Below are 22,892 nucleotides of genomic sequence, written 5' to 3' on the forward strand. Positions count from 1 at the left end.
AGTGAGTGGGTGGGGACATAAGTGGACTGGGCTGCATGTTATAAATATTATGTGCCTGTGCCTACCATGCTATTTTTCAGCTCACTACAGTCTGCCCAAACTTTCCACTGCTTTCAAAATGTTTCTAGGTTTACAGTTCCCCTAAATGTATCTCAGCTGATTAATCACACCCCAAACATGCCCTAAATGTGTAGAGTTCCCCTTAATGTGTGTCCACTGTTATTGTCTTACTACTGAAACAAGGACTGATATGAATTCTGCAGTTATACTGCGTATACCCCATGTCAATGGCATGTGTTTAGCAGCAACAATGACGGGCATATTCTAATGACATACAGATGTTACCAATCACACACACATTTCCAGGGATGTGCAGGTATCCCCAACAGGCAGATTCCAATGACATGCAAATGTTACCAATGACTGACATTACCGACAATAGCTATATATCAATGACGGACGGATATCATGACATGCAGTTATACATATATGTACTGCTTGTGGTGGTTTGCTTGGATACTTTGTAAAAAGTAAGCTTGACTGAATTTGATAGAATGTTCCCTATGTATAGTAAGAAATAGCACTTGTACTCATACTCCTGATAAAACACCAGATTTGAACAAAATGAGGCTTTGTCTACATGGGGATAAAGCACATGCTCACAAGTGATTTAAATGTCAAGTGATGGTAAATTCTTAATTATCTTAATGTCAGAAAAACTATGAGACACACCTGCAGTTACCACTTCAACAGTCAGTTCTAGGAGGGTGGCCATAAACAACTTACTATAAGTCAATATTAAAAGTCAATTTTTTTTTTTTATTTGTGTTAATTGAACTGCTTCTACTAAAGCACAAAAAAAATGCAAAGAGAATAAGTGCAAATAGAAAGAAAAATGGAAGGTATAAACGCATAAAGTTAAATTAAGTACATCATTTATTGGAAAAAATGGAGCGGACCCACAGAATTGGCCCCAAGAAAATGTATAAAATGCGTGTACCTAAATCGCAATGAGTAACACACATGAAATATTGCGATTATTAGGACCCTTATATTGTGTGTGTGTGTGTGTGTGTATATTTTTTTTATTTTTTTTTTATTTTTATTATGTGTGTTAAAGCATGTGTAATGTTGGTGTGCTTTGTGATTCAGATCTCTGCAGTAATGCAGTGTGAAATTCGGTCTTTCCGCTCTAGCTTCCAGTAATAAAGACAACTTGCTGCTGCTTTCTTTCTTTGTGTGGGGTAGCTGGTCTTGTATCTGCCCCCATCCGAAGCTTTCTGTAGTCCGTTGTAATGCATAGGTCTTAAAAGTCCCTCTCACTGCTTTGCTTTCTGCACAGCGATGTTGCCAATGTTACTTTTACAAGGTAATACCTGATTTTGCCAATGCACTTGGTTTGACGTGTAAAGTATCAGGTGTTTTTTTTTTTTTTTTTTTTCTTACAACATATTTTAAATATCTTTGGATATTTTCAATTCCTGTAATAGGATGACAATGCTATTAGTTCTGCATCAATAACTGCAGTGTGGTCACCCATGGGCCTGTCGGTCTAAAATGAACATGGTCGTAGTTTTAGATTTTACATAAGTGAAAACTTCTAAAAAAAAAAAAAAAATCTAGGTGACACTCCTACCCACCCCATTCACAGATTCAAATGTTTTTTTACTGATTTGGCAACTGGTCATAATTTTGCATTTTCTTTTACTTTATTTCCCTGTGATATTGGTGATCTGTGAATTTTGATTTTTTTTTTTCAGTCTAAAACATAAAAAAGAAATTATTTTTGTTATACATTAACAATTAAAACCATAGGGTCCCTTTACAGCTTGCAAGTGCAACCACAAGGTGTTGCAAAAGCAGAGCATGTGACTTTTATAGAGCGATCAATGAGTAATGATACCTGTACAAAGGTCATTTGGCAACACAAGTCTAGCAGGAAACATTTGTTTCAACAGTCGCTGCAGTTGGCTGTTACTCTGTCCTAACCGAAGAAACTTTTTTTTTTATTCGAGTTCATTCAGTAAAGCAGTTCAGAGATCAGTCATGACGTGCAAAGTGGAGGAACCTGGTCAATCAGCTCATAACTTACTGTAGTCAGATCTGTCAAGGCTGATTCCTGATTGGTTGCTACACGTTCCACCGCATTACTCTTTAACTGCATAATCTCGAAAGTGAGTTTAGTTAAATACTCCTTTTCTCCAATATTTTACTTTTTTTTCTTCTTTAAAACACATGCTTTTTTATGAAATATATTCCTTCTTCATATGAAGACTGGGTGGCAGCCAGTGACACGATCATTTAGAAGGAGGTATGAGAATAACTCTCTCTTCTGAGTTGTAGTTTTCAGAAACCTAATGTATATGTGTGTGTGTGTGTGTGTGTGTATATGTATGTATATATATATATATATATATATATATATATATATATATATTATACCAGAGACACTTTCGCAGAATCTACATACTCAAATTCATATGCCTACATTTACCAGGAGATGAGCTTCAAAGGTCTTTGGATACTGTAGCTTGGGGTTTTTGCAGAAACAAAGGTTCTATTGACATCACCCTTTTCATAAGACATGATCGGCCTACACGATGGTATCTTTTTATGAAGGATGGACAGTCAATGAATAAACTATCAATCACTATGCCTTACCAGCCTATTACTACTACTGCTGCAATTCTGAAGTGGCGATTAGCATGATCACCACCTTACATATTGCCAGATAGCTTATGCCACTGGCATTAGTTTCAAACATCCTCACTGCCACTTTTCCTGCAAAGCTACCTCTATCTGGTCATGGAGTTCATGGCTGCAATTGTAACTAACAGGCATTGTATTTTTTGCCATGTTAAGTTACTTTGGGAACGTCTAATTATACATTTATCTCACCCTATGTTTAGTTTGCATTGCCCTGTTTTGTGAGAGATCTGCTTTAGTTCTCAAAAGTGAATGTACACAAGTTTTCAGATGAATTTCCCCTGCTTTTGCTTTACATTTTTATTAACTGGTTTGCCTAAGTAAAAGCAAAGCTTGAATTCATCTTCAACTGACCTTAACTGATCTCCAAAATCCATGTACTCTGAGTACCTTTTAACAAAATGTACCCACTGTGATTTCACAAAGGAAATACCAGTCAAGTGTTTTATGTAATTCTCCCTGACCTGAGCTGGCCTGTATGAGCTAAAAGTAAAGAAACATAAAAAGACAAAAATAAATATATGCTTATTGCCTTCTATTAACCAGTACCATCTAACACATTGGATGCTACAACAACACGACTCTATAGCCCTGTACATGCATCTTTTTTATAAGATTAGGGATCTGGATCCTCATCTTCTTGTCATGAGCCTTTTCACCGAGATCCCAGAAAAAGGTCTTGTACTTATCTTATGTCCCAGCTTCTGTCTGCAGCAGGAGAAAATAAATTCCATGTTACTGGTTTTACATAACAAACCCTGCACATCTAGCTACTCTTTAGTGTCAATGGCCATTTTATGTACACCATGGCTTTGATTACTGAAAATAAGATAATCTCCAGGAAACGATGACTTGAAGTATCTTTTCAAATGCAGCATATTTGCCATGACTGCATTTTATTTTGCTGTTTACTTTTGCTCCAGTTGATGCCATAAAAGATTCAGTTTAGAGTCTTAAGATTTTAATTGCATATGAAACGTCAAATAGAATGCTGGTGGTTGTTTGGTGTTAATTATTATTGATGAATTCAAAATAAATGGTACAGCTAGCAGGGCAATTAACGAGTACAATAATGCTCCAGGGTTCATATTGATTTAACTTTTCAGAACACAATAATTTGACTTTTTTCTACTCATAGACTTTAGGCCATTATATTCAAAACTTGTTTGTGTTTTTACCAAGAAAATCCCCATAGTATTCTTGATTAAGCCTTGTTCACACAAGCAGCACACACTTTCAGTGAACTAAAATAACATACTGTTTAAAAAATGGGGCCATTGAAATGTTGGGACCTCACACCTTTTTTGGTAAATACTTTAATGTGCATAACATCTACCCAACATCATTAGGTACCCATGTAGCCTTTGGCTGCGTACACGCATTAGATTTTTGTTGTTGGAAAGGTTAATAATCCTTTTCCAACGGCAAGACTGAAAGATGAATGAACGAGTGCTGTACATACAGCGCCATTCTGTTTTGAGGGGAGGGGGAGAACAAGCATGTGGCACCCTGCTGTGCACTCTCCTCTTCACTTGTATTGCAGTCATTTGTTGTTCATGGATCCTGCAAGATGGATCCATGAACGATATCAGATGACTGATGTACCGTGATGAATCATCTGACGTGTATGTAGCCTTTGTCTGTGCCATGGTCCCCATCATTCTGGGTAGTAGTTTGGTACTGCTGACCTACCTTGGAATACTCCACAGTGCTCAAATTATTTGTAAGGAAAAGCTAGTACTGTATTTTCCTTCAATCACAGGAGGTCTTGTTACCAACTTACATATTTTGAATTGCTTACTTGCAATGTTTTTTTGATTTTCATGCATGACTTATTTTTCACTCTATATGCTCCTGAACTTGCTAGAAGTTTTGATTACTCTAGGAAAAGTCAATTCTTTAGCACTGCCACCCACCTCTTTGCTTGTCAAACTCCTTTCCCTCTTCTAGAAGTATCTGACTATTCTCTGACCAGCCTCGCATCTTTCTTCTCACCTCTGCTTTTCTACATAACCTTTTAAATTGCTGATTCTTAGGCCAAACCTACAGAAAAACGTTTTGCCCTATTGCTGCGAATAAAATTTAGAACCTACTCCCAGTTGAGGCCATTCTATCACACCAATATACATAAAGGCTGGATTAATATGCTCTATCATGTCCTATTCAGGGTAAATGACATCATGCATATGGAGGATCTCACTTCCAGCATTAAAGGTGTGGTGGCTAAGTTTCACAGGATGTGGTATCATTAAAAATAGTTTCTTTGCCAGCAAAACTTTTATTGTCAGCAACCCACAAATCTGTCTTGAAAGTTTTGCGTATGATTCTCTAAACATAAGGAAGCTAAACGGTGCAAGATTCATTACTAACATTTCTTCTGACCCAGTGAGGTAGCCTGTGTGTTGTGGATACAATGGATTGCAGAAAACTCTGATTACTGTAAACTGAGTGAACATTCTGATTTTAGTTTAGCTACAGTGTGCTGAAATGCATTACTAGATCACGGATTGATCCACTTATTCTAGTGTTTTCCCAGACTACATAGTTTTTGTGTTCACATCAGTGAAGTGCCGTTAGGCAGAAACTCTCCCCAAAGATCTCTGAAGCCTGATCCCCCTGCTTCTGACTTTGGCCTTTTACCCTTGGCAGTGACAATGATGATTGTTGAAAAGTAACCTGTACTCATTTGACGTGAAGGCACAGAAATGTTTACATCATGAGTTCATTCCAGTTCACCTCTTAGAGACAGCCAACTCCACATTTATTTTTTGTTTCCTTTCTATTGCAGTCATTTGTTAATTTGCTTCACTGCTTTGCTTGATTTACCACTAAAATTCTCTGGAGTGTACTTAGACTTGAAAATCCGGTTTGCCTAGATTAGGACTAAAAGCAAGTTTGTAGTGTACAATGTATTGCACCAATAACCTATACCTTTACATGGTCATGTCTACTGTGTTTATTTGTTGGATAGAAATTGTTAGTATTTGTATATACAGGAAAATGATTAGTTTGGAAATAGTACACTATTATATTTTTGAATTGGCAATAACACCACTTCCTCTTTTTGGTGTTAATTACCATAAAGCACAGATATTTTTATGGACATTGTTGTATGACAAGCAATTTTTGTGAAAATCTCTTATTTAGTCATGACTTGCTTATGTTGCATTCAATGCCCGGCACTGAATGGAATACAATCTATTGCCAATGTGATTTGCCAGTCACAGCCATTCTATATCAGCGAAGATCCCAGCAATTTTTACTGTATAGACTTGCGTATAAGCAGACTTTTTCAGCACCCAAAATGTGCTGAAAAAGACACTCTCAGGTTATACTCCAGTCAGGTGCATGGGTCCCTCCAGAAAAGCACCCGATCCAGCAGGCGCGTCCAGCAGTTTCTGTCACTGCAGCGGAAATACGCTGGCTGGAAAGACGGCGGGGGTACACTGGAGTGATGGAGGCTACATGCCGGCGCAAAATTAAAAAGTACACAAAACTTAAGAAAAACCCACTTACCTTGTTCCGTTGTCGTCCTCCGGCGTCCTGCTGGTCCCCGAAGCTCCCCTGGACACATCTTCTTTCTTCTGTATTCAGCTGGCGTGTGCAGAGACGATCTCCGGGGTTGCCCAGTGACGTCGATGCATGCGTCGGTTTGTGCGGGAGGAACAGCGGGAAATTCAAATAATTTTGTATTGGATTCAATACAAAATAGCTGTATTGAGACCAACACAAAGAAATCTTTAATATAATATATATTATATATGCTATTGTAAGGTTATTTTACATGTTTAACAATTTTTTAACATATTTTTGTGTTATTTAAAGTTTATTATTAAAATAATAAAGAACATATTTCTGTGAGTTATGCCTCAGAATTATTGGCCTACAATGTAAAATAAATTTCCATGCAAAAAAAATGTAACGCTTTAAGCACGGAAATACGGACAGAATTAGAACACTATAGTGGCTGAATGCAGTACTGCCACTTTTTCTGGACAGAATCATGCCGCCAGGGAGGTTAAAGAGAAATTAGTGGTTTGGTATGGTAAGTAGTATACATACCTAACCACTAAATTCTCACTATTGTATTAGTTTACCATAATATGGCAGTAATGACCGTATTATGCAATTTTATTGGTATTTATTTTGAATAAAATGCTGCAGCCTGTAGCTGCAGCATTTCCCACCCTTGGCCTATACTCGAGTCAATCAATTTTTAATTTTTTCCAAGGTAAAAATAGATACCTCTGCTTAGATTTTGATCGACTTACACTCGAATATATATGGTAATTTTTTTCTTTTTGCTTCCATTGGACTTGTGGGGAAGAAAACAGAATGTGTATCTGCTCAGATCTTTATACCTGTTGCTTTGCTCCGATGTAGGCAAAACAGTGGTTCACTGTAGGCCTAAACTATACTAACACTGCAATGTAAACCTAATATTACTAAGGCTATTAGGATTTATTTAATAAAATTTGCATCTCAAGGGAGCGTGTTTTTTGGTAGAAATAGCTGATTGGATTTAAAACCTACATGACAAGGTATAGATAATTACTATACTGCGTAATTTTTCTGCTGAAACCGATTGACAACATAGAATGATTATGTCTGACATCACAGCTAGAACAAAATAGCATCTTTAGTACCTGTTAGCCAGTCAGTGAACCTCATGGGAATTGTTTTTCAGATTAAAACTGAATTTTAGAAGCATGCTTGGCATACAAGCATGTGATTTACAAATGGTAATGTGAATAAATCTCTTTAATAGCTTCACAATACTTTTTGTCTTGTTTATAATCCCCAGAAATAACCTTGTCCTTCCAGAAAGCCTTTTGGTAGCATATTGACTTTGATTCCAGCCATCTCACATGATGAAATAATGTATCAGTTATTTTATATATAAGTACATGATGATTCATCTTTTGTTACTATGTACACCCTCATATACATACATATTGGTATTAGCAATATTACCTTACCCTTGCTACTAGCAGAATATAAACAAAGATTCAAACTAGCTAAAACATTTGGCCTACTCTTTTGCCAAGTTTCTAAGAAAGAACACCTGTTTAGACACATTAGGTTTTCCTTAAGCTGTGACTGACTGATGTCCCATCTGATGGTGCCTGCCTAATTCTAAGTACAACCTAAAAGACACCAACAATATTTTTAGCTGTCAAGTGTGGTGTTAACTGATACCCATGGTAAAGGGAATTTTCCCCACTCACTCCAAATTGGTTTTAGCATGGGCTCCAAGACAAGGGATTCTCTGGGGTACAAGTTATTAAAGCCGTTCCATAAAACATACCTTTATTATTCTACTTACTAGTGGTAGTAAATAGCTTTTTTTTTTTTTTTAAGTGAAAGTCTGAACATTTTGTAGAAACACTGCAAGTTCAGAAAAATACTTGATGATCCAATGACTAACTCCTTGTTATTTACTCTCAAGCAGCATAGTCAGTCCTGTCCACATTCTTCTGTGCAGGACTCCTCTTATCTCTGCCCCCATTCATATTCATTTCTTATTTATTTTTCAAGAAAACTGTGCTGCTACCTTGCTTACAAAGAGCCTGCTCATGCATGTGGGTTTTGCTCTTTCCATGTCGTTTTTTGGCTCGTGCTCTGGTAGTTGAAATTAATATAGGGAACATACAGAGAATCCCTGCAAGAAGTCTGGTGAATTCACCAGGGGTAATAAGTGGTTTCCCACTATTGGGACGAGGTAAAATAGAAACAAATGATGCTATAACATTTCTTGAGCCGATGGGACATGGTGTTCTAGGAATAAATTTAGTTTGTGCCTGAAACAAAACCATAAAAAATATAAATCCTTAATGGAAAGAGTTTCAAAAGTAATAAGACATGTGCAGTGAATGCAGGTGTGCAGGTGTGCAGGAGCTCAGGCTAAAGCCACATACGGATACTAAATTTTCATTGCCCAAAAAAATGTTTATTATTGTTTTGGGTGAAAATCTAGCCCCACCTGTCTCCCAATGTCGCTCAGTTATCTGTCCTGCCAGGTCACTGAACAACTTGACAGATGATAGCTGCTGCTGTTTCCAATGAGATGATGCAGCTTGATGCCTTCCACTTGTCCACCCCTCAGCTGTAGTAACAATTTTTGGTGTTTTTTGGCATAAGAGACTCTGCAAAACATTTTCACTGCTCCTAATGGCTTTTTATTTGTTGTTTATGCTGCACTTCTTATGTGCCATGCAATCTAGATATTGAGATTAGAATAGACCTAGATGATGGGGACAATATAACTCTTTTGCATGCTTATCACCAGTGATTACCCAATAACTGAAAACTATCTCTGTGGATCCTAGACCTGTCATCTCTGCAGGGTGCTTTTAAAAAAGGTGGGTGAATACCATTATTGGCAGCACCTACACCAACAAGTTTACTTCTGTCCTTAGGGGCTTTCCTAAATGACAAGTCACACGGTCTGTAGCTACTCTCCTAATAAACTCATCAGATGATATTATACATAGCTCCAAAAGTATCTAAAGCATAGGGGCCGTGGTTAGGGACATTCCAACAAAACTTTATTGCTGTTGTATGGTATCTTAGATCTTTTGTACGTTTTTTTGGCTTTGCTTATAGAAAAAGAGAAAATGGCAAAAGAGTACGAACAACATTTTGTTAAGAGGTATATTCCGTCTTAATTTCTAGTGCAATTTTTCAAAACATAGTTCATTTAGGAATCGGGTCAAGTAGCTCTCCTTATCCTAAATTATTCATTGAGGTTAGTGTTACACTTTTCACAGTAGTAAAGCCACAAGAAGTGAAAAACCTTTTGAGTTTTAAATTAAAAAGGTCTCATCCGGTACCCTACTGAGATCATGGTTTTGTCTGTTGTTTATAAGTACTAAGGTTTAGGACAGTTTGGAAATGTCCATGAGTAAATTCTTTATTGTGGTATTACAGAACAAAGAGAATCTTTGGGATTATGCCTAGGTATTTGCTGTTCTACTTGTTCCACCTCTTGTTTAGTTTTACTAAATTTTACACAATAAGAGCCCTGTAAGAAGAGACAAAATAGTTTTCCTGTGTTAAGACCCCTGCTTTGTGTTTCCTTGGCTGTTACAGGTATCTGACTTTTTTATTAGTGAGTGAATGACAACTACCCCCAATGTATGTTGTGGTTTCTCCTGCTGGCTTGTAGTAACATACAGCTAAGGAGAGGAACCATAGTGTATGGCAGGGAAGCAGATGTTCTACATTCCCGGAAAGATTAAATAGCTGCGTCAACAGCAGAGAAGTAAAATGACAATTTTAACACCCCTGTATGGCTAGGTATATTCTCTCTTTAGATGGTTCATGCTATGTGTAAGTGAACCTGTGCTGACTGGTTAACTTTAAGGCATGACTCCGCAATAAAGGTGTGCACAAGCACATTTTTTAGAAATTCAAGACACAAACTTCATCTAAGCTCCCATCCTACTCCATATTTCTATCTTGAGGTTTGCAGTTGTGAAGTGATTTGAAAAGAGGAAGGAGGGGAAGGAGGGGAAGTTGGTAATGGTTAAGTATAGCTTGGCTAGCTAGAGTTTCTTTGCCACAGAGCACCAGCAGAAATCTAATGTCCAAGGAAAATAAAAGTGGAAGTTGTGGGCACATCTACCACAAAGCTGTTAACATTGCATATACCATGTGTAGGAACACTTAATGTATTATGGATGGATTAAGAGGCTGATGCCTAAAACCTAACCCCAGCCAAGTTGTTTATTTTTAATTCGGAGAAATTGGGAAGAGTTAAAAAAAACTTGTCATGATATTTTTGTATGTGACTCCATTAGAAAAATTTTCCCTGAACTTTCTGTTCCTCTTATGACGTTATTATTGTTTTGACATACTAAGTTTTCCAAAGACTTGGCTTGAGTTCTGACTGTGATATCAATTTTAGGGCTTCCTTCTTAGATTCCTGGCATCATTAAAAGAAACCTCTTCTGAAATAATATAGAGATTGCCATTTCTACTTTTCTGAAAATTGTGATTGCCTGACTGAAAGGTTGATGGTGCAAATACTTCCTAAGGTGCAGACCTGAACAGTTCAGGAATACTGACTCTGCTTGGAGTGTTTGTATGTATAACTGCTTTTGGCGATTGACTCAAAGTGAAGACATTAACACAAAGTTGAAGACACTGAATATCAGACCCTTATTTTTATAAGTACCAATATTTTTTAATATAGACAAGGTAGACCATAATATGTAATAGGGAAAAAATTACAACATACATATTTAGGAAGGGTGCTCTAGTCCAAAGGTCATATTCATAGCTAAAATGCAGATCACCTGTTTCTCTAAAATAAGTGTATAAAAATCCAAGAACAAAATGTATTCTATTGCTACGTCCTGTGCTCCCCCTCCAGGGCCCTGTGATGGCATCCTCAAGCAACAGCCTCAGCCCTAAGCACTTGTCCTCCCTGCAAATACATTTTTGAGACTTCTAATGGGCTTCATTTAAATCTGCATGATAGCAGCCAACAAGCCTTTTCAGGTAGAGTTAACTGTGCCAACATACATATTTTTCTCTGTATAGGTTTCCTTAAAAACAAAGTCCTAAGCTTGTTTGAAACTGGTTAATGAATAGGATATTTCAAGAAAAAGAATCTCATTTATAACCACCGGGTTACTGGAATTCTTCATTTTACCATTGTGCAGCATTTTATCAGGAAAATGTGTGATCAGCCTGTGTTGATTACTGTAAATTTCATCTCACAGCACATTATGCCTTTATAAAAGCAGGAAAGTAGGAAAGTTTGGCACTTTTTCAAGAATGCAGAAAATATGAACATAGAGCGTTGGACTCTGGCAGCAGTGGTAAAGAAAGTCAATCCAGATCCCAGCAGATTTTTGTATTTAGTGTTAGGCTGCCTCCTACTGAATCTCGAATCTCTATAAATGTACCGAAAATAAGTAAAATATACACTGAAATGGTTATGAAGCATTATGTTTACTGTTTTGGGGGAACATATCAGTTCTCCTAATGCCTCAGAATCCACTTTATTTACTTTAAATGTTACAGAATTTGCATGCAGCCACCTCGAGTATTCTTTTTATACAGGGCTAGGTCTGAAACACCTTGCCACATGACTGTGTGGTGCAAGCTCCCTTTTGTGTGTTGGTGAAGTTGGGATTAGATTAATGAAAGAGTATTTCTGTTAACAAGATGGACCACACTGCTTGTCTTTTCCCAGTGTCCATTTCAATACATTTCAGAAGATTCTATACACTACATCAGCAAGCAAGTTTGATTGTAGAATGTTCCAGGCTAATAGGGACATCTCCTAAAATATAGAGAAAAAAGAAAACACAAAAACTTCAGCCTAAGGGAGCACATAAAAGTCCAAACACTAAGCACATTGTTCCATTGCACTAAATCACTAATGTATAGCTAATTTTACACTCAGCCTTATTTAAAGTTTTTTAATTGGGAATAAATAATCTTGTTATTTGTGAATATAACTAAATTAGGGAAATTCTTAACTTAATGTTCCTCTTATGATCCTATTATTGCAGTCTTGGCATATTTATTTTTATTTTATTTTTTTTTGGTTGTGGTGTCCATTTTGGGGCTTTCTACATATTCATCTCTCTCTTATCCCGGTTTTTTTATTGATCTTCCCTTTATTTATATTCCTCCTAAGTCATCTCCTCCATTGACTTGCCTGACATTACTTTATACAACCTTTTATTTAATGAGAGGAAAAAGATCTTGGTAATATGTGTTTCATTTTGTTGCCTAATAAAGTCTAAATTCTGTCTAAGCACAAGGTAGCATGAGGCATGAAAGAGATTGTTCCATTGTAATAAATCCCTGATTTATGATTAATGTGATTTTTATTTTAAGCTGGCTACTGATTAGTTGTGTATATTGTCTATTCAGGCAGTGGGCTTTTTAAATGCATGCCTCCTTGTAAAATAATATGTTTATGAAAATGAGAGACATTTTAAAAGTGTGAAAAACTATACAGGTGAATGTTTACAGCACAGGAAATATAAAATTGCTCTGATATATGGAAAATCAAATCCAGTGATTAAGTTGTCTGGAATATAATGTTAAATGTTTAGGCTTGTAATTGTGTTAGTGATTGCAAAACAGCCAGAAGCTGACAATAACTGATAATGAGTTGGGGCAAATGTCTTCCTTGTCAATCATTTAATCACATCTACTTGTAAAACTGATGCTGAGCTTGCAAAAACTATGGCTAAAAATATGAAGTTTACTAAACTGGAATTTGAGATTACAGAATGGAGAACTGAACATTTTATTTTTTTTGGTTCTCCCCCTACCCCCTAGTAAAGATACTTGTCCCTATTCAGCTCTGTCACTCCTCTCACCTGTTTCCGCTGTTTGCTGTCCATATTGTAGCTCTGTTTACTAGCGGGCACTCTGGCATAGGGAAGTTGTTCTCTTCTCCAAGTTATAGAAATGTTGCTAGCAATCCAGCCACTGGTCACCCACCAACTTTTCATGGCTTTTTTTCCTTCTTCCTTGCTCGACACTTCTCTGCCCTCTCCTTCCTGGACTACATATAACTAGGCATCCTCAGCAACCTTTATAGGTTATGCCCCCTTTGGTAATTACTTTGTTTATCAGGGGCTTTGTAGGCCATATGGATTTAAACAAGGTACCCAGTTGCATAGTGGCTGGTGAATACCTCTTTGACAGTTTTCCCAGTTTAGTCTGGACCCCCCCCCCCACCACCACCACCACTATAAGTGCATCACTCTCGGTGGGCATTAAATTCTTTCCACTTTGCTTTTTCCACTTACAGCTACCGTATTGGAATCTGTATGGTAGCTGTTACCTGCACTACATGCTCACCTCCATGTTGTATTATCCAGCGTATATCTGGTAAGCAGGATTAAGGCTTTGGGTATTGGTTTCCTTGAGATTATTAGGAGTAAATACATCTCTTCAATGCTGGAAAACAATAGAGAGCAGTGCCCTTTTGCATCACGCAGGACATGGGAATGCTGCACATGAAACAGCTTTTCACATTCTAAATGTTTTACATAGGTGTAATTCAAGGGACATTGCTTTGGGGTTTAAACTAATCATCTAAGCAGATCTGTCTGAGTTGTTATGCCATTTGCCTTGAATTACAGACTAATATATTATGTGTTCATTTGAAACATATTTGTCGTCCCCGTTGACATACTTTCACTTAAAGTATTCTTAACACTACTTAGGCGGAACTTAAAACACCTGGAGGGCTGTGTATGCTTGCTTTAAATATAGTTGCAATACGACTTCCATTCAATCTCTTGCAAGGAAAGAATAGAATGTCCGCTTGCCCAACTGAAAATAATCTCCAGCTACAAAGGGGAATGTGGCTTGTTGGTGGCGTCATGCATCCTGTGTTCATTGTTGGAAGCGTCGCTTTGCAATCAAATGCGCCAAATTGTTCAAATATGCTGCACATACTTACACATTAGGGCAACAACCTTCTAGGTGCTCAGTTTTTCCTTTTGTTTTAAAGTATAAATTCAAAAAGCACAAATTTTCTGAACTGCAAAAAGTCCCTAATGCCTTTATTTAAATTGGACATCCATGATATTTGCTATGTAAAGTTATTTAAACACACAATTCTGTTTCCCATCAATAAATAATATATGTTTGTAACATAGTTATTCAGAATACAGAACTGTAGCTAGAAGTGAACCAAACACCTGCCTCAAATTGTACTGAATCAGTATAACCGAGCAGCGAACGGTTACTAAAGAATGGAAAATTAAGTGATAAAACTTGAGCCTTTTGTTGTTAGTGGCTGCCTGAATCTGTCAGCAGTAGATAACAAAACAATTTATCACCATCTCCTGATCTGTGGCCTAGCGTCAGAACACCCTCCCCCATCTTGGTTTCATATACGCCAACTACTAACATTCAGGGCACATGTGAACAGGCCGCAGAGAGGAAGTTGTGACAAGTGTACAGTGCTGCAGTATGACTGAGAATCTGAGCTGCAGAAGAATAACAGTAGTCACACAGCTCACTGGAGGACAGGTTACATGACAATGAGGAAGTCTGCAAGCTCCACCTAATTGTTTAAGTCTGGAGGGCCGGGTGTAGACTTCACAGAGCTACACGAGGCATTTGTTTGCTGGCTTCACATGTACATTATATGCTCGATTCTGCCCATCTCTTCTCTGCTGTATGGACTTCTTCACTCTGTGTCCTAGCACAGCCTCAAGATACATGGATAACAGTGCAAGTATTGTATTTTCTATTCCGGTAATCATTGGCTTTGTGTTTTGGATGATAACGTATAATATGTACACCAATAGGCGAGCATTCTGTGTGTTTTCCTTTTTTAATGAAATCCACAATTACATTTATATTTGAAAATCCTCTGCGTCCTACAAAGTGCACATCAGGCTGTTTGATAAGAAAGATGAAGACTCAAATGTTTTGTCTGTGTTGTGATAGAAAAGTGAATCTGGATGTGGTTGTACATCTACTTGTCTCATGTCTAGGTCGAGTTGTGGGTCATAGGTCATCAGACTGGGAATCTGAGGCTAGACTTGTATTTCCTTCTATCCTGACCCACTTCCTGTGGTCTTCTCAGGCCTTATTTGCTAGGGAGAGACTATAACTTCTGCACTGTTTCAATCAACTTGTTTAAATAATAAATCTGATGAAGCGTATGCAGTATATTTGATAGTAATTGTATGCATGATAAATAATATGTAAATGTTAGATTTCCAGGTATTTAATACGTTTCGCAGAAATCACATTACTCCTCCTGACCATGCATTTTTTGATTGATTTTTCTCTCCAGAAGGGTGCCATCATAATTGTTTAGGCATTATCCAGGATTTGCTTCCTAGACATAGCTGTTGTCTAAAACAAGAGCCTAGTCACATACTCATGTTGCCCTGTGAAGTTCTTGACTCTGTTTACAAATGTCTAATACAAATCAGCTCTTGCTGCAAAATGATTATGTCTGATCACTGGGAGAATTGCTTCCTGCCTGTAGCCGACTAATGGCATCATCCCAGTCTTTGTATAGTTAACAGACTAGAAGGCTTGACAAAATTTTTCCTTTTTTTTATTATATTGTTGCATTGTATTGTGACATTGTGAATTTTAATCCTACTTGAATTTGCCTGGGACAACCCAATTGTCTGGAATATGTTTAATATAGGGGCATTATAATTAATAATTGCTCAGAATATCCCTGAGTTACTAACTTGTATGGCACCCATCATTCTTTATAACAGCCTTGGAAATGCTGGTTTTACGAAGAGGTCATAGCTGGTGGAAGGTTGGTGATCAGGTCTAAAAATCCTGACTCAGCTTATGAGTCAGACATTGTTATGTTAGAAAACAATGCTTGGTGGAGTTCATGAAGTGCAATAGGTGAGCCTTTTTAAAAGCATAATTTTGTCAAAAGGTATATGGGTGTTTAAGGCACAATTATCTAGCTGGTAGTCACAGCTTCTCTCCAAGTATTGTACAGGTGAAATGTGGTGTAAGGGACAATAGAAAGTAATTCGATTCTAGCTATCATAGTGCTAGAACAAGTTTAAAACTACAGTAAACTTTCATTGAGTCTGTTTTTATTGGTTATATTGCTATGTATTTATTTGGACATTCCTTACAATCCATGAAAACAACTTTCTGCAGGCACTGTGGAGTAATTTATCTTCAAAGTTTGCATCAAAAGTTTTACTTTCACTTCATCTCTGTGGGCTATTGGTTTTAGGTTGAAACAGCTTTTTACCACTTTTCAAGCATTTTTAAGTGTTCGCAAGTATTTTTTTTTTATAATTAAAAAAAAAAAAGGAATAAAGTTGAAAAAAAAATACTACTTTGCAAGGCCCTGCAGTTGCCATGCACAACATCAGATTATGCAAGTATTTGTTAACATGCAACAAACCTGTGCATTTTAAAATTCCCATCACTAGAAAGGTGTGAATAAGCCTCTTTTAGTTCCTTGTACATCAGCACTCTGATGACACAATGAATGGATAGCAATGCAATGCAAACTCCTATCATGTATAAATCCGTTCCTTTTTATGTATTTCATATGTATAACTTTAATAATAATAATTGTTATATTTTTTTTTATATCCATAGATACCCAGTGATGTGACCAAAGGCTGAATAATCCCAGGATACTCTCCGGCATCCAAATCCTACATTAAGAAAATAAAGTACAAGCCCACCATTCAGTATGTCTGGATCTGCCCAGCCAGCGACACCAAGCAGGAGAACTCCAGAGGCCCGGTACACTCCACATGCTATTCCTTACCCAATACAGTTATCCCGTCCCCACACGGTAAGAAACTTATTTTTAACTATAGGTTGTAATGATTCAGTTAAACAACATGCAGCTAAACCTCTGTTCCGGCACTGCAGCCTCTGTAAGCCTTATTCAAAAAATTCAGGCACTTTGGATGTCTTTTCCCCCTGCAACTCTCTTCTTCAATCACCATCTCCAAGGTCACTTCAGGACACAGCAGTGTTGTGTGGGTTGGTGGATAGAACAATGACACAGGGACACAGCCATCCTACCATCTTGGAGAAAACAACATCTGAAAAGTCCTACAAGGACTGGAACAGTCAATCTGATAAAACCTAGGCGTTATGGACTGTCCAAGAAATGAATGTAAAAGCTGTACTTTGGCGTGACCTTTTATCTGCATTTTTTTCTTTAAACAGGTTCACTCTGTTGATATACAAGTGTACCTCTTTTTTGTATTTCACAAAAAAAAGCTTCAAATCCTAGCATGCACATACACCTGGCTTCCTAAACCAATTGCTGTCTCATTGGAGATCAGTGATCCCACAAACAAATGCAGAGTAACCCATACTAGTCATTAGTGTGTTTTATAGCTGTAGGGGAAAAACCCCTTTAACTACTTTAGAATCGGTGATGTTCTTGAAACAATGGTGTGTCAACATTTGTCAGCCAGAGCAACGTTAAATTTTTGCATGTACCGGTAGTTCCTGGCGGGGGATTGCTCTATGATCCAGCAACCATCCCAGCAGCTCATAAATTCTTCTCCACTTCCTTCTTCTCCTCTTCTCAACTTCCAAACCTTACTGCTCTTCTTTCTGTTATAACCTTTACAAAATACCTATGATGCTTTTAGATAGTTGTAGCATGAGAAGACCTAATGGTATTTCTAACATCATAGGCATTTCCTGTAAGTTTTGTCAACTTTCTAGGACAGTGCTGGTGACCAAACAACATTATTTAGTGAGTGATTTGGTTTGGCTTTATTTATTTTTCTTACATGTTTGACTGAGATGGTATTATACCAATCTATAAATCATGTGAGTAATGCTGCTATATAATATTCATAAAGGACTAAATGTTTCGGCGATAAAAAGGGCTAACTTTCGCATTAGGTAGTTTAAGGTATTACAAACATTTAAAAAATTAAGTGTAAATAAATTGTTTAGGTTAAGTCTTGTCACAAATGGGCAGGTTTCTCCCCAAGAACCAAAAAAATGGGAGACTAACAACCCCTTGCTCACTTTTAAAGAGTCCTCAAATAACCCTAAAAGGCCCAGTCCTCTCCCACACCTTGTATGGAAGAACACCCTAGCATAGATATCAGCATTTTTTATTTTAGTATCATTGAGTGTATGTGTGATGTTTTTTTCTGTCTGTCTAGTTATTTAGAGATATTTGGTCTAGGGATTTCTGGTTAGGTTATGATGCATAATGAGACTCTAAAGTACTAATAGGGTATCTGTAGCCAAAATATTTATTCTTCTTCTGCAGCAACCCATATTTTATCTACCCTAACACAGTGCTTTAGTGTATTTAGGTCATTTCAGTTGCTTTTTGAAGGTGCAATTTCATAGGGGTCTTATGATCATTAAAAAGAAGTTTATCCTTGGGTGAAATCAAGTTGATCAAATTAGGTGTTTCTTGGGTTGATTCTTGGTAGAAAAAAGGAATGTCCAGAAAAATCCTGCAGTCATTGGTAAAATTTTCAGATAATGTACATGAAGGTAACTGAACCAAGCCATGAGAGCACTGCTAACCACTAAGCCACCATGAGGTTTATTTTCGTACATTGTCACAAGTTCTCATATGCTATATTTATAGATATTGTGCAGTGTTACAAAGTATGTGTCATATTTATGGGTGATATAAAGCAGCCCATAGTCATTAGAGGACAACGATCCCTGTGTGGCTCCAAAATGATTTGTCATCTTGTACCTAGGGTAAAGCATACCCCACTAGCTTTCACTGGAAAATATTGTTTGGACAGCTTAGAAAACCTTTTGGCTCCCTATTGTTCTACCCCAACATTGCAGACACTAACTAAGCAGCATGTGCTTGCACTATTGTTTGCCTCTCTCCTTCCATCATTGATGTAATGGAACAATATAATAAGTACATGAAGTGCTTAGGAAAGATATGCTGCCCTGAGGGAGGTTGGATTGTGCCGTGCGCCAAACTGTCCTTCTAAGTTCTGTGGGTACCCTCAGTATTTTACTTTCAGCCCTTTTCCCCATGTACTTGTGTTTTTTATCTTCTGTAATGTGTTCTGAGATCAGAGGTCTTTTTAAAATTCACTGCAGTTTCTTTTGTCTGTTTCAGAAGGTCTGTTTGATGTTGTTTGTTTAAGATAAACCACATTTCCTATTCTAAGAGATAAGGACAAAGCTTCAAAGTGTGACTCCTCTAGTTTTCTAACTGAACTTCCCTTAAAGGGATATCATATTCTTTATTTAAGTACACATACCATTTACTTTTTCAAGAGAAAAATATTAATTAAATATAAAGTAGCAATATTTGCCATTAAAATTAAAAACTCCTTAGTGACTTATACATTTCTGCAGCCTTCCACCTGATCAGTCCGAACACACCTATTCTAAATCTCTCTACCCTAAGTGAACCCTGCTGCCTTGATCACATGATCACCAATCAGTCCACCAGGTTTTTCACTTTATTCAAGTTGGAAGAATTTAGGGGAGGGGTTGGAAAGGGAATGTGGGACGCAAGCCAGCCAGAGCTGCTAAGTATTTAACTGAACTTGTTGCTTTACCTATCTTGCTAAGTTGCTTTGGTTTACTTAAGAGGCAAAGCATTCATATGAAAAGTACATTTAAAAAGTTTTGCACTGTTTCTAATATATGTCTGTTCCTTTCCCTCAGTATAAGCAAAAGTTTTTGTGGTTGCAGCCAGCATTCCCTTCACTCTGAACTTTTTCTTTTAGAACAGATGTATGTCTACTCTGTAACCTAGGGGTGTCCCGGGTCCCTAAGGACACATTTTATGTTTTGTGTCTTGTATATGCAAGCAGCACCTTCTTACATGAATGCTCACATGGTTTACTGCACAGGCCAGTGATCTGCTGCTTAGATAAAGCCTAGCTGAGCGGAAGTGGTGCTTTCTACATTTACACACTGTTTATTTGGGTTTCCTGTTCTGTGCAGTCCGCAACAGACTGTTTAGATGAGACCACATCTCTGATGTAAGTGATAGGATTTCTGAAACTGATATCCTTATTTTGTCGTTGATGAAACTTTTTTTTTTTTTTTTTTTTTTTTTTTTTTCAATTAGTTGCTGTAAATGTATTAAGTCTTATAACCTTTTAAGGATTTTTAGGAAATAATTAAAATCTTTCTGCTAATTCATGAAGAAGGTACAGTTGGGGGATGGTAGTGTGAAAAGGGAATTCCCAGCTCCCCAAGGCGGCTGGTCATGTCAAAGGGGCTTCTTGGGTTTATATTGTAACAGAGATAGACAATTAGTGGCTTGCTTACAATGGGGATTCTTCTCTTTAGCAGACATCACATGACCTCTTTAAAAAAAAGAAAAAGAAAAAAGTGACATATTTATTGACCGAAAAGGTTTAAAAGTTAGTTATATAAATAAAGATTAAGATTGTTGTCCTTTCTTGTCTGTATTGAACCTAAAACATCCTCACTTTACCCTTCTTACACTTATTCAGTAACTTACTTGAGCACTAGAATTAAAAAAAAATAAAGTTCTACTTGTTGGTAAGAACTTGTTTAGTTTGATATACACTTAAATTATCCTCCTATCTTTAATTTTTATTTTCCTTATTAGGCCTTTTATTGACTGTAATCTGCATAGAAGGCACAGTTAACAGGTTTTTACTACAGCCTGACCAGTTTTATAGTCTACATGCTAATTTCCAACCAAACTACAACTCAAATTTGCACATGACTTTCCACATTATTAAGATCTTTTCACTGTCAAATCCAGGGCTTCTCAGATACGTCCACTTCCCCGGACTACCCATATACTCTCCATTTAGGAAAACTCCACCACTGTAATTTACTGGGCTATTAAAATAAGCTTTGTAGAGAAGAATTAAGATATTCTCTTATTTTTAAATAAAGGATTTAGCACTGCTCAACCATCATTAAATCCTGTATGTAGGCCATTGCCTTTTTTGTTTCCAAATTTTAGCCCTGTAGGTAATTTTTTTTATATACACAAACACATATACACAGTGTTCTCCCCAGCCCCTTTTAGCTGGGCGCACCACCCGGTACTTTTCAGCAAACACCTGGCTGTTTTTGGATGGTTACGGATGAGCTGGGTTACAATACAGGGTCTGCCACCCGCCTACAATTTCTTCCCACTCGGCTCAAAAAAAATTTATGGGTTGAGCACTGATATAAATATTGATTTTGAGATATATATATATATATATATATAATATATTTTTTATTACAGTAGGTTGTACTGGGGATCTGGCAAATGAGTAATGTAGGGTTTTGTTTGTTTTTTACGTCTTGAGAAAATCATGATGCAACTACAAACATTTCAGATAACATGCATTTTGCATGTCTTACTCACCTACCACCACAAGGTTAGTGGAAAGAAGTTAACATTCCTGTGGTAATAATTTTCATAGAATCCCCTAACCTTTCTCATAGGCTACTTGAGCTTTGTGATATTGCACACACCAGCTACAAAGGCATTTTTCATTTGCTATACCCAGATAAATTCATTTACCTCTACAAGTGGATTTAGAAAACTCTTTCAGGTTCACAACTGCTACCTTTATGGAGATTATATAAAATGCACTGACAAAATATTTCACTGGTCAACAAACCTTTTCTTGCCAAACAGATTAAAGTCATTTTATGTTATGGTTATGTTTATGTCATGGTTATGTTTGTTGTACAGATTCCAAATATGGTATTAGTTTTGCTGGATTGGCTCCAGTATTTGAAATAATGACCTCAATAATAACCTCACGAAGACTAATGAAACATGAAAATTTAGCAAAATTAAACTAGATATGCCTTTGTATAGAAAATTTAATTTTTGAAATACTTAGAGTCCAATATACTTTGTAGTCCGTATATTTACAGAACTAATCACAAAGAAGTCATTGAAAAACTCAATTTTTATGATTTCCTTTTAATGCTGATGATCAGGACAATCACGTTGAAGGATCCAGCAGTAGTCTGCCATCATGTGTCTATCCCATCTGCCCTGATACTTTTCTTCCATCACCTTTATATCTTGATGGAACCTCTCCCCTTGTTCCTCAGTGGAATCGCCAAGGTTTTCTGGAAATTTTTGCAAATGTCTATGGAGATAGTGTACCTTTATGCTCATAGTAGCACCCAAATTTCTAAAGTTTAAGAGCATGTTTTGTACCAGTTCTTCATAATGTTGTGCTTTATGGTTACCCAAGAAGTTCTTGAAAACCACGACATAGCTGTTCCAGGCAGAAACTTCAGTATCAGTCATGTGACTTATGAAATTTGAATCATTCATCAGTTTCCGAATCTGGGGTCCATCAGATTCCTGCTTTAAATTTTTCAGTACTCAATCCAGGGAAGAATCTACAAATGTATTTGAAGCAATCACCGTCCTTGTTCAGAGCTCTAACAAATTGCTTAATTAATCCCAACTTTATGTGTAGTGGAGGGAGAATGATTTTTTTTCTTTGTCAACCATTGGCTACTAACTTATGTTCGCTGTACCTCTTTTCATGTTTTCCCTTGGAGGCCATGTTACTTTTTTCCAGTGATCCTGCTTTTCTCCACTGTCCCACAAGCAGATGAAACATGGGTACTTTGTGTATTTACTTTGCTGTCCAAGTAGGAAGCTCACCATTTTTAAATCAACACATATGGACGATTGGTGTTCATGATAGCAAAGCTTTTGTAAGACCATTTTGATATTTTTTTGTTGTTCTTTAAGTTTTGTTGAG

At 37.0% G+C, this 22,892-nt stretch overlaps 1 protein-coding gene across 11 annotated transcripts in view; it reads left to right on the plus strand.

The window, feature by feature from the left end:
- Positions 1 to 22,892, plus strand: part of NCOR2 (nuclear receptor corepressor 2) — a 224,705-nt gene that overhangs the window by 36,625 nt on the left and 165,188 nt on the right. For 9 of the 11 annotated variants that reach the window (XM_072415778.1, XM_072415779.1, XM_072415775.1 and 6 more), the window contains exon 2: positions 16,801 to 17,002. In XM_072415778.1, the coding sequence (XP_072271879.1) occupies positions 16,898 to 17,002 (105 nt within the window). In that variant the 5' untranslated portion in view covers positions 16,801 to 16,897. Of the gene's footprint in view, positions 1 to 14,780; positions 14,933 to 16,800; positions 17,003 to 22,892 lie in introns of those variants that run through there. The other 2 variants (XM_072415769.1, XM_072415770.1) reach the window with 2 other exon arrangements.

This window comes from Pyxicephalus adspersus, chromosome 6 (assembly GCF_032062135.1).
Source record: "Pyxicephalus adspersus chromosome 6, UCB_Pads_2.0, whole genome shotgun sequence".
In the NCBI taxonomy this organism is placed as follows: Eukaryota; Metazoa; Chordata; class Amphibia; order Anura; family Pyxicephalidae; genus Pyxicephalus; species Pyxicephalus adspersus.